This window comes from Apiospora marii (genome assembly GCF_038362585.1).
Source record: "Apiospora marii strain CBS 49790 chromosome Unknown utg000004l_segment0_segment1, whole genome shotgun sequence".
NCBI lineage: Eukaryota > Fungi > Ascomycota > Sordariomycetes > Amphisphaeriales > Apiosporaceae > Apiospora > Apiospora marii.
Window position 1 is genome coordinate 201147 of NW_027117376.1, and position 14740 is coordinate 215886.

General features: G+C 53.3%; 2 protein-coding genes across 2 annotated transcripts; both read left to right on the forward strand.

Annotated features, from left to right (window-relative positions):
• Positions 1-268: 268 nt before the first annotated feature.
• PG985_007056 (uncharacterized protein) lies at positions 269-6893 on the forward strand (the record flags this gene model as incomplete). Its single annotated transcript, XM_066826825.1, has 6 exons — positions 269-498; positions 592-1076; positions 1668-2817; positions 2859-4896; positions 4948-5319; positions 5376-6893. The coding sequence occupies 6 exons, from the start codon at positions 269-271 to the stop codon at positions 6891-6893; spliced, it is 5793 nt and encodes a 1930-aa protein (XP_066684500.1).
• Positions 6894-8182: 1289 nt separating this feature from the next.
• On the forward strand, positions 8183-10567 carry PG985_007057 (Glutamate--cysteine ligase; the record flags this gene model as incomplete). The annotated part of the gene is made up of 6 exons (XM_066826826.1): positions 8183-8193; positions 8255-8471; positions 8529-8680; positions 8742-8864; positions 8917-9502; positions 9554-10567. 6 exons carry the CDS (start codon positions 8183-8185, stop codon positions 10565-10567), a joined length of 2103 nt encoding a protein of 700 aa, XP_066684501.1.
• Between the last annotated feature and the right edge of the window lie 4173 nt (positions 10568-14740).

The window sequence follows — 14740 nt, forward strand, 5'->3', positions numbered from 1 at the left end:
TGGGTCTACGAGCAAAATAACACACTTGATCTTCTTGTTCTTCTTTTTTCGATTCATACCAAGGCTGCCCGGCAGAAACAAAACACTCACAAAGAGCAAGTTACCTCGAAAATAAGAAACTCAGAAACAACCTTAGGTATAATTCGAAGTACCTTCGAAACTCTCAAAACATATTCCAACATAATACACTTCATGAAAACCAGCAAGACGTCGTCAATCCGTCCATTACCACCCGCTTTTCTCTGTATTCTGGCCTATCTGTACTGCCATGGGTTTCAGCGTGGTCCTCAAGGCTCTCGGGCTGGCGATCCTTGCCGCCCAGGCCCTCGCTGAGCCTATCCAGCAGCGCGATCCCATCGGCAACGGGGACATTGTCGGCCTTCCTGAGTCGGTGCCTTCCAGTACCGCTGGCGAGCTGTACTTGAAGTATAAGCCGTATCTCCTCCGCGATTCAGGCTGCGTTCCATACCCAGCTGTCGACGCTCAGGGTAACACCAAGTGCGTCGAGCAGCTTCCTTTTTATGCCTTGGAGAAGACCATCAACTAAGAACGTTAATATAATCCGTCATCATGTGCTGACTCGTTAGACAGTGAGGGTCTCGAGCCCAAGGGCAGCCCATCTGCTGACTGCCTCGCCAGCACAGGCCAGATCTACGCGCGCGCGGCGACCGTGAACGGGAGCTACGCCATCATGTACGCGTGGTACTGGCCGAAAGACGAGCCGTCCGAGTGGGAGTCATGGCTGGGCATTGGGCACCGGCACGACTGGGGGTCGGTGGTGGTGTGGCTCGCGTCCGAGTCTCCGGGGGCCGCGGTCCTGGGCGTGGCGGCCTCGGGCCACGGCAAGTACACCACGACCAGGAGCCCGCCCTTCAAGGACGACGGCGTCCTCATCAAGTACTACAGCATCATCGGCCTGCTGGACCACTCCCTTGGCTTCACCGCCTCCGTCGGCCAGCAGCAGCCCCTGGTCGCGTGGGAGAGCTTGACGGGCGTGGCGCAGAACGCACTATCGACTACTGATTTCGGCGATGCCACGGTGCCTTTCATCGACTCTGAGTTCATGAAGCATTTGGGTAGTGCTGCACTCTAGGCTTTCATATTATTGTTGAAGTCAGAGTGATGGGAATTGACAGAATTGAGTGTGGCACGCTTGATATATAATTACTCGAACTATAGAATATTGCCATTTGAGTATCTCACTATGTTCGCTATCCATGTGCAAGGTAAGATCAAAATCAAAATTGCTTATAGTGGCCGTCGTTGGATGATCTTTCAATCTAGCCTGTATTCATGGGGAAAGTGCGGATGCCTGTCAAGATCAGCTAGCCACTTCCGTTTGATAATGTAAGAGGTAGGTACCTAATGTACGTGATCTTTCATGGTGTGGCGAGGAAGCTGCACTGCCTTTGGTGGCTCACATGAACAACCTACCTCCTCCAAGTTGGATCTCCTCGACCTCGTCCACATACGCCAAGAAACAACCGTCATCATCTCTACGCAAATCCTCGGGTTTGTCTCCTTTGGTCCTCAACTCTCTAGCCTTACCTTGCATCTCACCATCGACCTATTATATATCCCTATACTACATGATACATACACTGGCCACTAGCCATAACCCTGACTCTGTCATGGGATCTTTGGCTACTGGACTTTCTCGGTCTCAGTGGTCGCCAACGATTCCTCCATCTCCCCAAACCACTTGATGGACCCAATCCCTAGGCGGCGAGCCTCGAGTGCACCATCTGCGAGACAACGAGTGACCGCCGCCAAACTGATCCAATTCCGACGTTCTCTGGTTCGTGGATCGGAGTCGGCAATCGAGTCCCTGGACTACCACAACCTTCCCGAGCACTCCTCTGCAACTTCCATTAGAATCCGGCTTGTTCATTCTTTCGACATGGATCATCAAGGTGACCAGGCAGAGACCAAGAAGCAGGGATATATCGCAGTTCCCGGAGATCTCTTCGCCGCCCAAGACCAACCAGAGCGGATGTCAGCACGCGATGCTGAGGTATCTCCAAAAGCCAGTGTTCGCCCAAGTCCCTCAAATATGTCACTGAGAGCTCCTAGCACGCGGCCTACCTCCATTCGATCCACCGGTTCGAAGAATGGCTCCTATAGACATGCCTTGTTGAAATCAGGGGCATCTCAACTTTCGGCTGAAAAGGATCTACCTGCACCTCCTATACTCACTCAAGGCACCCCCCTTCTTTTGAAGGACCCCTCTCCCACAACCGACGTCAAGCCTCCTCCATCGACAAAAGAAGAGACAAGGAACAACTCGCTGGATACCACCTATTCAGAGCCAGTGGCTTTGGACAGCAAAGAACGCAAACCTCCCGGCATCGTCTGTATTGACCCAGCTCTGCACGCCCCTGGTGATCACTCGAAAGTTCACCATCCCGGGCTCATCAGCAGAGCAGACTTCTGCGATGCAGGGACAGAAGTAGAACGCGACTCTCCTATCAGGACTCCAGAGACTCAAGGCTCGTTGTCGCCTCCTCAGATCATCACTGGCCGAGTCTTCCGTACTTTAACTGGTGGGGACATTTGCGAAGCCGAAGTCGATGTTTCAAAACACTTCCATGGAGACCACAGTGCGATGACGAAGGTACGGCCTGCTATGCAGCCTATGTTGCAGGAAGTATCGCACTCTGGCCATGAAGGGATCTCTAAGGTCCGGCCAGCCGATGTTAGTGACTCCATGGCTGTCATCCGCCAAAGCGAAAGTTCTACCGACCCTCAACCAAATGAGCCTTATCGCCATGAGGCGCATAGCCACCAAGGTTACGTTTCAGTCGATAAAGTGCAATCGTATCATGGCCTACCAAAATCATCCTCCACACCCCCCGAAGGCCCACAATCAATCCCTCGTCTATCGATCAGTTCCCCCTACCAGCAGGTCAACCCCTCCTCGAGGAGGAGGAGTCATTCAAGGCTGCCTCCTACTGGGGTGATATCCCTATACAAGTTGACAATAAGGAGACGAGAAGCGGCAGAGGATCTCTCGAGGGCTTCCCTCTGATCAATGTTGACAATTCAAAACAGTCAACGCCAATAGCAGTCGCGCACGAATATCAACCAGGGTCAAGCACACGCTCCTTCAGCGTCGACGCATTGCAAGAACGACTTGGGCTGCAGCAACCTCTGAGCCAGGGGCGAAGATCGACAAGTCATGTTTCCCGAGGCTTGGAAGAGATGAACCAGGAGAACAAGCCAAATCGAGAAGCCCAACCCTTTCTGCCAGAGGGTTTTGACCCGAGGCGTGCTACACAATGGCTCCGTGAGCTTCTCAAATATAAAAAGTCAACCCATCATCGACTGACGCAGTTACCGGAGAAGATACACCCCAGACACGAGAAGCATAGTCACCAAAGCTCATTGGATGATTCTGCTAAGGAAGCTTTGACGGCAGTCACTACCTTCTCTGACAAAAATGCCGCTGATACCAATGCCATCAACGACGCCATGACAAATCTCGAACAGCTGTTGAACGAGGCTTTACACATTGCCAACAATGTCACGGAACCAAATGAGCAAACCCACATCGATGATGGGGAACTCGATGATCGGCATTGGTATACCCGCAAGGACACCTTGTCCGAGATCTCGCGGCCCGTCAGTGTTCACGAGAGCCTTCTGGGTGATACGAGTGAAGACGATGAGCATATGCCAGGGTTCTGTACACCACCAATAGTCTTTATTGGAGCGGTTGAGGGACTGACCCATGGGTGTGAGGCTCTCCCTCTGAGATCAATGGAGCGCAAGGGTCTGCTACCCCCTGAACTTCCCCGGGATCAGGTTAGGGGGCCGCAACTGCCTCGACGGAAATCAAGTTTGCAAATGCGAATCACAAAAGAAAGCGATCACAGTCCAGTTTTGCCGATGCCACTACCCGACAAGCATTCAAGGCGGAAGAGTATACACCCTGCCCCATATGCGTATGTTGAAGACCACCAACCAATGATCAACAAACGTCACATCAAGGATGTGCCAAGCAGCAGAGAAGTCCACGAATACATTCGTGTCTTTCACCAACCGCCGCTCACTTCACGGCTAAGCTCGAAGAGCCTTTCCAGAAATGCCAACAGGCAGGAGACTCCCTACACTCAGCAAAAGGCAGTTACTGAAATTCATCGCATAGAGGCAGACGCCTGTAGCTTAGATGGCAGCGCATCCGGTGACGAGACCGCCGTTGGCACGCTGCCCAGACAGCAAAATCCCATCAAACTGATGGGTATTGGTGTGCAACCACCAGATCATCCTCACCATAAAAGGACTGTACATGCCACAGGAGCCTCGATTCGACGGTCGGCGGCGAACAAAGCACGCGAGTTGCGCAACGTTAGCCTCCGAGGAAGATCACATGTCAGTATTCGTGACGCAAGCTTCAGCTTGACCAAATCACGCAAAAGGCAGCCTATTGCTCGGGACTGGTCTCCGATCCGGAAGTATTATGCAGCCACTGTGGCATGCATCAGCACTGCTTTAATAGGTATTCTCATTGGAATATACGCGGGCCTGGTTCCCTCCATTCAGTACTTCATCGTTGATTTCAATCACTCGGCGATTCTGGGAAACGTCGGCCTATACCTTGGCATGGCACTCCCGACTTTCTTCTGTTGGCCACTGCCATTGCTGCATGGTCGTAAACCATATATCCTGACCAGTCTAGCTGTGGCGATGCCGCTGTTGTTTCCCCAAGCGTTGGCGATCAGTACCCCCAGGATCACCTACACCAGTCTTTGGACCACAGCACTACTGTTGTCCAGGGCACTGATGGGGGTGGCTTTGGGGTTTGCCAGTATGAACTTCCACTCCATTCTGACAGACTTGTTTGGCGTCTCCTTGATGAGCAGAAACCCACATGGCGAGCTTGTAGACGACTATGATGTAAGAAGACACGGCGGGGGGCTTGGTGTATGGCTTGGGATCTGGACGTAGTGCTTCATCGGGTCTCTCGGACTCGGCTTTCTCATTGGTGCGCTGGTCATCAACACCCTTCAACCCTCATGGGGTATTTACATCAGTATCATACTGATTGCCGGCGTACTCATACTGAATGTACTGACGCCCGAGGTTCGTCGCTCAGCATGGAGGCGGTCGGTGGCAGAAGTCAAAGTTGGGGACCGGGTTTCTCGACGGGTAGCCCGGGGAGAAATCATGATGCATCGTGTCAAAGACGGTCCCAGATGGTGGGGCCAGGAAATGTATCACGGCATTGCACTTTCGCTGGAAATGCTGCGACAACCGGGTTTCGCTACAATGGCCGTATACTTGGCCTGGATCTATGCCCAGATCGTCCTGATTATCGTGGTAAGATTCAGCCGTCAACATCAGGAATCCCATCCTCCACTGACAGACGAATGCAGTTACTCGGATCACTGACGTCGAGGTATTATCGACTGCACTCGCCTCTGGTTGGCGCTGCAGTCTCGTCCGTTACCATCGGTGCTTTGATTGCAGTCCCTTTTCAAAAGGCAAACTTCTTCTCAAGGGCCCGATACAATCCCGTGGCCACCAACAGCATGACCATCACCAGCAACTTGGCTTGGACTTCGCATCTGGTGCGTCGGGCAATCTTCATCCTTGTACTCCCGATTGCAGGTTCCATGTATGCTGTGTTTTCATACGGTCCTCCCGTCCCCGTTGCAGTCCCCTGCTTATTTGCGGCATTGGTAGGGTTCTTGTCGTGCCTAGCAATATCCGAATGCAACGGAATAATCATGGAGACGTGGGACTGTTCTGATCTCGAGCCTGGCATGACGGGCCGTTCCAGAAACCCGAACAACGTGGAAAAGCGTACCAACTATTCTTCCTTCCCACGCGTCACAGCAGGATATGCAATTGTCCACACGTTTGGCTTCGTATTTGCGGCCGGGGCCACTGGGATTGGCGGCATAGCCCGGAGAAACCTGGGACAAAGGGCAGCCACAGGAGTGGTAGCCGCTATCCTGTTCGTCTTAACGTTGTTGCTGATCAGCGTCCTCATTCGCTTCAGACATGTCCAAATCATCCCAGATTCGAGGACAGCCGAGATGGAAAGGTGGACTGAAGCGCGCAGGGACAGTCTCCGACGACGAGAATCCGCGATTGCCGCAGCCAAAGCCACTGGGCGTAAAGATCTAGAAGCTATACCCGAGGAGGACGTTGGGTGGAGGCCCCTCGTCATTGGCAACCCATTGGACAAAAACCGACGTATGAATATCCTTGAGCTTGGTTCCTTGACGCGCTGGAGCGAGATTCGCAGGAAGAACAGGCTGATCGATGAGGGAACTCATCTTAACCGGCAGGCACTGGAAGCAGCCCGTACTGAGCTTGGGCACAGAGGGATGGAAGTATATGGGGATCTGCAGCGAGGTGGTGCCATGGTCGGAGAGCTCGTACGGAAAGTCAGCAAGAGAAGCCTACGCAGCAGGAGAAGCGATACATCGAGTGATGAAGAAGGAGGCCGCAACCACAAGGCAGGCAACGCTGGGCCCGTTGGAGCCGGTCTTGGCCACAGCCATGTCTCATACCCGGCCGAGCTCTTCACCGAGCGTGAATGCGTCATGGGCCAAACTGTAGAGGAAGAAGGGGAGGAGAGTTCGTCAGTTGACGAGCCGCCTCAGGACGCTTATGTCCGGAGCCGCTCGCAGGATCACAAGTCGCATCGAACGCCCAAGGTCCAGCCATACGCGGGTTTCGAGCAGCAAGAAGTTCGAGGCGGCGTGCATTATTCCCCGGCAGACGGGCATGAAGCTGATGCAGAAGGCGGTCGCCGAGAGCATGCGTCTCACATGGCAACCAAGACCAGGGCGGCGGCGGATGTGGGATTGGAAAGCTTTGGTCAAGAACATCGGCCTCACAGGGAAAGTAAAGACGGACGTCCAGCTAATGATAGGTTATGAGGGGTTCAATTAGATGGCGGTGGCCATTACAGATTAAAGGGCGGAAAACGGGACTAGTGAGATTGTGACGACAACACATGTTGATATACTTTTATAAAGCATGAACCTCTTCCAAATCAATGTAGCCTGCGTCGTGAAATCTCGTTGACGCTGAAGGTATGTTTTGAGAACGTACGTTATTAGAATTGGATCTGTGGCTGGGTGAGGGACGATGGTGTTTGGCGCCCACGCACGCCCTAAGGATGGCACTAAGTAAGTAGGAAGGAGCAACATTTGACATTATTAATAAGTCGGCATCAAATGATTGTAGGTTGATGCAATTGGATTTCTAAGCATGTGCGGATTTGGAGACGACGAGTTTCGTAGCCGGCCCACAACCGTGACTCGACTAAGTCTCTAATAATACCACTTGAGGGAAATATATGAGGAGCAAAACGAGACGAGACGGACGAAAGTGCCCATTATTAAAAGGCACCGGCTTCTGCATTCTGGGGTTTTTCGCGATTCCCAGCGGTGGCTGACGATAAGACTAGTTTCACTAACACCGAAAAACCACCCCTCCCGAACCGGCCATCCATCGTCCATTGGCAGCGAATTGGAGCGACTGCAACTGCCTTGGGGTATTGCGTGCTTTCTTCTGCCGGGGTCCGTTATTGGAAGCCAGTCAACCGGCATCAACAGTGAACGCAACTGCTCATTCTGCGCAACGTTGATCCTCGAGAACCACGAGCATCCTTGCTGCTAGAAGAAGTCAGTTTGATTATTGTGCGGGGCAAAATCATCGTGTCATTGAAGAAGATACCTAACCTCACCTATCTACCTATCTATCTAGGCGTATCGGTTTTGTTACCGGAACACCCAGAGTTATCCAAAAAGGGCGTCTAAGCAACCTAAGAAGAAAAAAAAAAGTCACAGAAAAACCGGCATTAAAACCCCCGATACCACGCAATCCCAAGTTATCTCCGGGCATGATACACCCTTCCCGAACACCCTAAATCAACATCTAACTTCGTTGCTTGGCTGAGCCTATTATAGAGCATTGCAATTCCTAGGTTGGTCGATCCGAATGAACTGCCTCAAGTGATATATCCAATATTTGGTTGAGTGTACTGCTTTTGAATGACTCGGCGCTAATGGCCTACAGCTCTACATTCCTCCAGTACATCTAGGTGCTGCAAGGTCCGCCGCCCATAACAGTATCGTCGCCAACTGCTCATTGCGAGTAGCGAGGGACCAGCCGCTTATTCTTCTTATCTCTTTTTATCTGTATCCACGGGTGTATTTCCAGGATGGGCTTGCTGTACGTCACAACCCAGATCCAATGGTGTTTGACCATGGGGACTGACAGGATATTTGTGTAGTGCTGAAGGCACGGCTCTGGACTGGCCAGATGCCAAGAAGAACGCAAATCAAGTTAGAGAATGGGGCATCAAGGTGTGTCTACCGATGCAGCGCTTCCTTTTGAAGGCGCCCCCTGTTTGGAAGTTGACGGGACTGACGACGGGTTCACAGCAATTACTCGAAATATGGAACAAGGCCAAAACCAAGGAGCGAGATGCTCTTCTATGGGGCGATGAGGTGACTATTCTCAATTGACTTGCACAAGCTGCATCAGATCGTTGACTGGGACCCTAGGTCGAGTACCTTGTTGTGACGTACTCCAAGGATGAGCCCAAGGTGCTTTTGTCGCTTCGCCAGGCTGATATTCTCACTGCTTTGGCTGCCGACGAGGAGCTCTCTAACCAGGGAGGTGGTGTACCGGCCATTCAGGAGACCCAGAGCCAACAGTAAGTCCATTACCTTTCCCATGTTGCACTGAGTCGTGCCTGCTTGCTTACACGCCGACAGCTCCAACCCACTTCCAGTCTTCCACCCCGAATTCGGGCGATTCATGCTCGAGGCAACCCCTGGAAAGCCATGGGGCATTGGGTTCAAAGAACTCCTGGGGGTTGAGCCGGATATGAAGCTCAGGTAAGCTCGGAGGGGACCCCCCAAATTGTGACACCCTCTAATAGGTCTTCAGGAGGAAGATCGCCAAAGAGCACATGAAAAGCAACGAATACCCCATCACTCTCACAACATTCCCCCAACTAGGAGTACCAGGGGTATTTACTGATCCCTACTACCCGCCCTCTGGATCCAAACTGCGCTCGCAGTTTGTGCCTGATGAGATTGCTAACCCCCATATCCGCTTTCCCACACTGGCCGCCAACATCCGCTGGAGACGCGGCAGGAAAGTCCAAGTCAACGTCCCCGTCTTCCATGACAAGAACACACCCAATCCTTGGAAGGACCCCAGTGTAAACTACGATCTCCACAACTGGCCAGAAGATGATGATGTGAGAAACGGTGCTTCCCCCGATAACTTCATCCACATGGATGCCATGGCTTTCGGCATGGGGAGCTGTTGTCTGCAAATCACCTTCCAGGCCAAAAACATTACCGAAGGCCGAAAAATGTACGACCAGCTGAGCCCCATCGGTCCCATCATGCTGGCCCTGACAGCGGCCACCCCTATTTATAAGGGGTTCTTGGCAGACACCGACGTCCGCTGGAATCAAATCAGCAGGGCTGTCGATGACCGCACGAAGGAGGAGCTTGGCGAAGAGGTGTGTTGATACTCTTCTCTGGTCTTGAATCATTGTACTGACATGAAGTAGCCCCTGAAGCACAGCCGCTGGAGAATACCTAAATCACGATATGCATCCAACTCCACGTACATCTCTACGGACAACCGCTTGCGGCCAGAGTACCTTGACCCCGATCTGATCATTGACGAGGACATCAAGGACAAGTTGATGGAGGGCGGCATGGACGACCGTCTTGCCACGCACTTTGCTCATCTTTTTATTCGAGACCCCATTGTCATCTTTGCCGAGGACCTTGAGGAGCTCGATATGTCCAAAGCGGATCACTTTGAAAACATCCAGTCGACGAACTGGCAACACATGCGGTTCAAGCCTCCGCCGGCTGGAAGTGACATTGGCTGGCGCGTCGAGTTCCGACCGATGGAGATCCAAATCACCGACTTTGAGAACGCAGCCTTCTCGGTCTTCATGGTCCTGATCACCCGTGCCATCCTTTCCTTCGACCTCAACTTCTACATACCCATCGCCAAGGTCGACGAGAATATGGAGACGGCACACGCGCGCGATGCCGTCCTCAACAAGAAATTCTATTTCCGCAAGAACCCCTTCCCCACGCGACCGGTGAGAGGAGGTGGCGCATCGGGCACCTCGACGCCAATGGTTAGTCGGCCCCCGACGCCGACGGGTCCCGTGGAGGACGAGTACGCGCTCATGAGCATCGACGAGGTGATCAACGGCTCGCACTCGGAGGAAAACAATTTCCCCGGCCTCATCCCCATCGTCGAGAGCTACCTCGACTCGGTCAATGTCGATGTGCAGACGCGCTGCGAGCTGGCGACGTACCTCGACCTCATCCGGCGCCGGGCCAGCGGCGAGCTCTGGACCGCGGCCCGCTGGATCCGCGACTTCGTCGACCGCCACCCGGCCTACCAGCACGACAGCACTGTCGGCGACGAGGTTACAAAGGACCTCGTCGGTTCGGTTATCGACATCACCGACCGGGAGCAGGAGGGTAAAGGGTGGAAGGGGCTCGACGTACCGGACTTGGAGAAGCTGCTCGGCAAGTTCAGGGGTGGCTGCAGATGATCCTCTTGTTTTCTTTGCTCTCTCTCTCTCTCTCTCTCTCATCATCATCATAGATGAACCACCAAGCTAGATTCTCGCTCTTCGTTGTTCAGTAGAGAGAAACAATATATCTATACATCACATCATCACATCACGCCTCCGGCCGTTACGTGGTTTCGTGGCGTTGTTTGTGGTGCTCTTCACGATAATCATGGGCTTACTCGTTTACTTGGATGCCGAGGACTCTCGTGTCTACTACATACGTCTCCGGGGGCTCATAGATTACCTGGGTTGAGGCAATTGCGGCTCGTTGAGGCCGATGAAGCCAAGGAAGCGTTCCCTGCTGATTCATTTACTACTCGTGCCGTCAGGCGGAAGCTTCAGCAAGGCAATCAACACTCTTGCACACTACGTGTACCTGCTACAGAAAGAGGATCATGGAACCGGACGTCACTCCGAGCCCCAACTCAATTCCAATTGAAGTCACATGCCGATGACGCCTCCCATCTAAGATGACGCTACCGGTCTTGTGAAGAGAATGGTTGCCTGTTGCCTCGGCATCAGACGATCAGCGTTGTATCTCTGATGAAGGTGTACGTATCATCGCGGACCGGCAATCCGGGAGATGCCCGGGGGCCTGTCGATCTTTGCATCTATCACTACACTTGGGTACCGTGCCCCCTTTCTCTACCGTTTGGGCCTGCCGGCCGGGGAGCAGAAGGCAAAGGGCCGACGGGGAACGTCTCGCAATATACACCTGTACCGGGATGGAGGCGCAATTGATCTCGAGATGAGATGGTAATGGCACGTCGCCCCCAAGCGAGAGGATCCCGCGGTGGTGCGGCCATCGAACTATCGAAAACTAGAATCAAGCCGTTGTGGTTCGACGGAGCGCGCAGATCCATCGAATCGGGCGCGGGAGAGGGAGGGACAGATGGAAGCATCGCCCATCGCGGGCTTTCTCTCGTCTTCTCATCGCGAGATCTATCGGGAGACCACCAAGATAGACGAACGTCGTCGTCCCCAACAATCCGACGCTCATGATGTCAACTGCTGTCCACCTAGCGGGCGGCGGCGGCGGCGGCGGCGGCAGCAGCTGCATGAGGGAGGTAGGGGGGGCCCCGGGAGGCATGTCGATTCTATTTGGCGACTTACCATTACACACCGGGCTTCGGGTCTCGGACTCGACCTTCTCTGTCCTGATACAATGACAAGGCCTGTCTCTCTGCTGATCTTGGCGGTTTGCGTACTGAAGGAGCTCCATCCATTCAGATGCCATTGGCTTGTTGCGAGTAGGTTTGTACGGAGGATTGCTACCACCTGTCACCTGTCACCTGCTGCTGGTAGGTCATGTAGCTACATGGCTCAGACAGCTGGAGACAGGCCACACTGCCGGACTTGATGGCTGCCACTGCTACCCTCTCTCGCGGTGCCAGTGCGTGCTGTGCCTCGCTCTCCAAGATTAAAAACAGAGGCTGCACTGCACTGGGACAACAGGCAAAGTACGGTACGGGCTCGGCTGCAAGCGATACGATCTTAGAGGGGACTCCATCCATTCACACCGCCCCTTGAACCTTGACAGGGCCCCGTAACGCGTCGTGGAATGCAACGGTATCTGGGTATCTGATCACCACGCCGAAAGTATGTATGCCCAGAATTTCTCGACGAGGGCCAAAAAAAAATAAAAACTGGAAATCAAAAAGTCCCCAGTAGCCGCCCGCCTCACTTTTCGGGTGGACCTGGTCACCCGAGAGCCCGCCCGCCCGTAGGAGGTTATCTAAGGCTACCACCACACTGTTACCTATCACTTCCTACTACCAAATGCCAATGCCAACCATCGCCTACGCCGCCTACGCACCTACGCCAATACCATCACCATTACCACTGCATAACCCGCTGCACCACCCACCCAACCCTGCCACCCTGCCACCCTACCACCTACCCCTTGGGAGGGAGATGAAACTAATCGAGATGCTCCATCGCCGACGACCTACTAATATCTAACATAATCTGCCTCGCTGGTCGACTGCTAAGACAGATGCTACCTTGCAGATACCCTGCAGATATGTACAGCCGCCTCGAGGTACCTACCACCTTTGGGGATCCGGTGACATCTTTTTTTTTTTGATAAGGTATTTTTTCTATATTAGCCGTCTCCCGTTGAGCCCAGCAGTTCCAGGGCCCCTCCCTTTCCGCCCACTTGTGGGGACTTGCTAGACTGACAGACTGCTGGATCGCATCGTGACACGTCCATGGTACGCTTTTTTTTCTCTCTTCTGTACTCCTCTCGTCCCAAGACGACCAACCACACATGACATGCCTTGTGGTAGCGTATGGCCCCCCCCTTCAAACAAATCTTCCTCCGGCGGTCGGGAATCTGTAATTACCCAACTAAGTAACCAGGCCCAAACTAAGATCTTCCCAAAACGGTTTTGAGGGGGGCCCGCCGAGGACCAGTCCGTACCAATGGGTGTATTTGCTTTGCCGCGGCTCCCTTCCCCTCCCCCCTGGGACTTAAGCTAAGTGCCCGGCGCGGCGGTTTTCCACACACCCGGGAGCGGAGCTTTTGCTTTTGGGTCGCGGTTGGGCTGGGAGAGGCAGAGGGAGAGAGAATGCGTGTGTGACGGTGTAATTCTCCATATCCAACCAAGGGCCTTCTCGAGAGGGAGACGTGAGAGAGAAGAGCGGGCTGGGGGCGCAAGTATACTAACTTGACTCCTTACTACGTTCATATTGCGATATGCAATGTGGAAGGGTATGTATGATACGTTGTACTTACTGACACGACGCGGAGAGCGACCAGCGACTGTGCGTGTCTGTGCCAAATCAAACGCGACGACGACGATATCGGCAATCTTGCACTTGCAGATAACATCGGAAGTTGCATGAAGCCTGTGTCGTGTCTAGTGTGAGCGTGCGTGCGTGTATGACAAAAGACAGGGTCTTCTTGCGTCTTGCGTGACCTCCCTTATTAGCCGTCAATGAATGATGGGCTTTGCATGTAACTTGTTGTTGCTTGTAGTACCTCGGTCAGTATGTATGTGTCTACCCTGTGCATGTATTCTTCATTATCTAGGTGACTGGAACATGCGTCTTTCCGGTCGCTGGTAGCCGAGACTTGCCTACGCCGTCTCCTCACTGGCCGGCTTACTTCACTCGCATGCTCGCTCGCAGCCGAGGAGCGAGAGGGCGAGCTCGTCGAGGAAGGAGAACCCAGACCATCCGAAATGGCTTGTTGCAACTGCGTTATGTAACAACATACCTAAGGAAGCCTACAAGATGATGCCTACGTAGCCTATTTACTTAGTGCCTGCCTACCTTTCTACTGACCTATCTGACTACTTATCGCCGATCTCGATGCTACCAAAAAGTACCGGTTGGTAGTTCGCAAGCCTTACCACGAAAATGCAACAGCCAAGGCCAGCCAGTATCGAGGAAGAGGGTTCGGTTCGGCTGTAAGCAAGCCCCGTCTCTCCTTCCTCCCCCAGGGCGAGCCATCCCCGGCCCAGTACGTTACAAAGACGCCTCTATTGTGCAGTGTGCCAGCCCGCTGTCATTCATGCAGGTGTGTGGGATGTAGGCTGCAACGTGTGGTGGGTATTCCGCGGGATAACGGGAGAAGCAAAAGTAGTCGTCGTAGTATAGAAGAAGAAAAGAGACAGAGGGCGCAGGTAGAGGACAGGGAAGGGGAAAAGAAAAAGAAAATAAGAGCAAAAGTCAACGAGGGTGTGCACCGACTTGCATGGCAGGTATGTAAGCGGGTTCCTGATCTGTCACTCACTGCTTAGTAGTATATGATCTGGGGAAATCGCCAGAGACACTAAGTAGAATTCCCTCGACTCAGAGACGTGTGTAGTTGAAGGACACGAAAAGAGGGAACAGAGAGAGCCTCCGGATCTGCTGGAGACGACGCGGCTGCCTTCGTCAGATCCCAATTGCAACGCAAAAGCAAGGGGGAAACGAACACACACGTTCATGCATAGATTCATACAGACACCCGACGGAAATAAGACTTGAGAGAAACCAACCCAAGGAAAAGGTCGCCGACCACCCATCACGCGCGAGAGGGCAGCGAGAGAGGGACGCGAACAGACGGACGGTTACATGCAGATTTCTCTGTATTGGGGTGTGTGTGGGATGCCACCCACCACCCCCCCCATGTCGATCTGCCTACGTGGTTGCTTTCGTATGTAT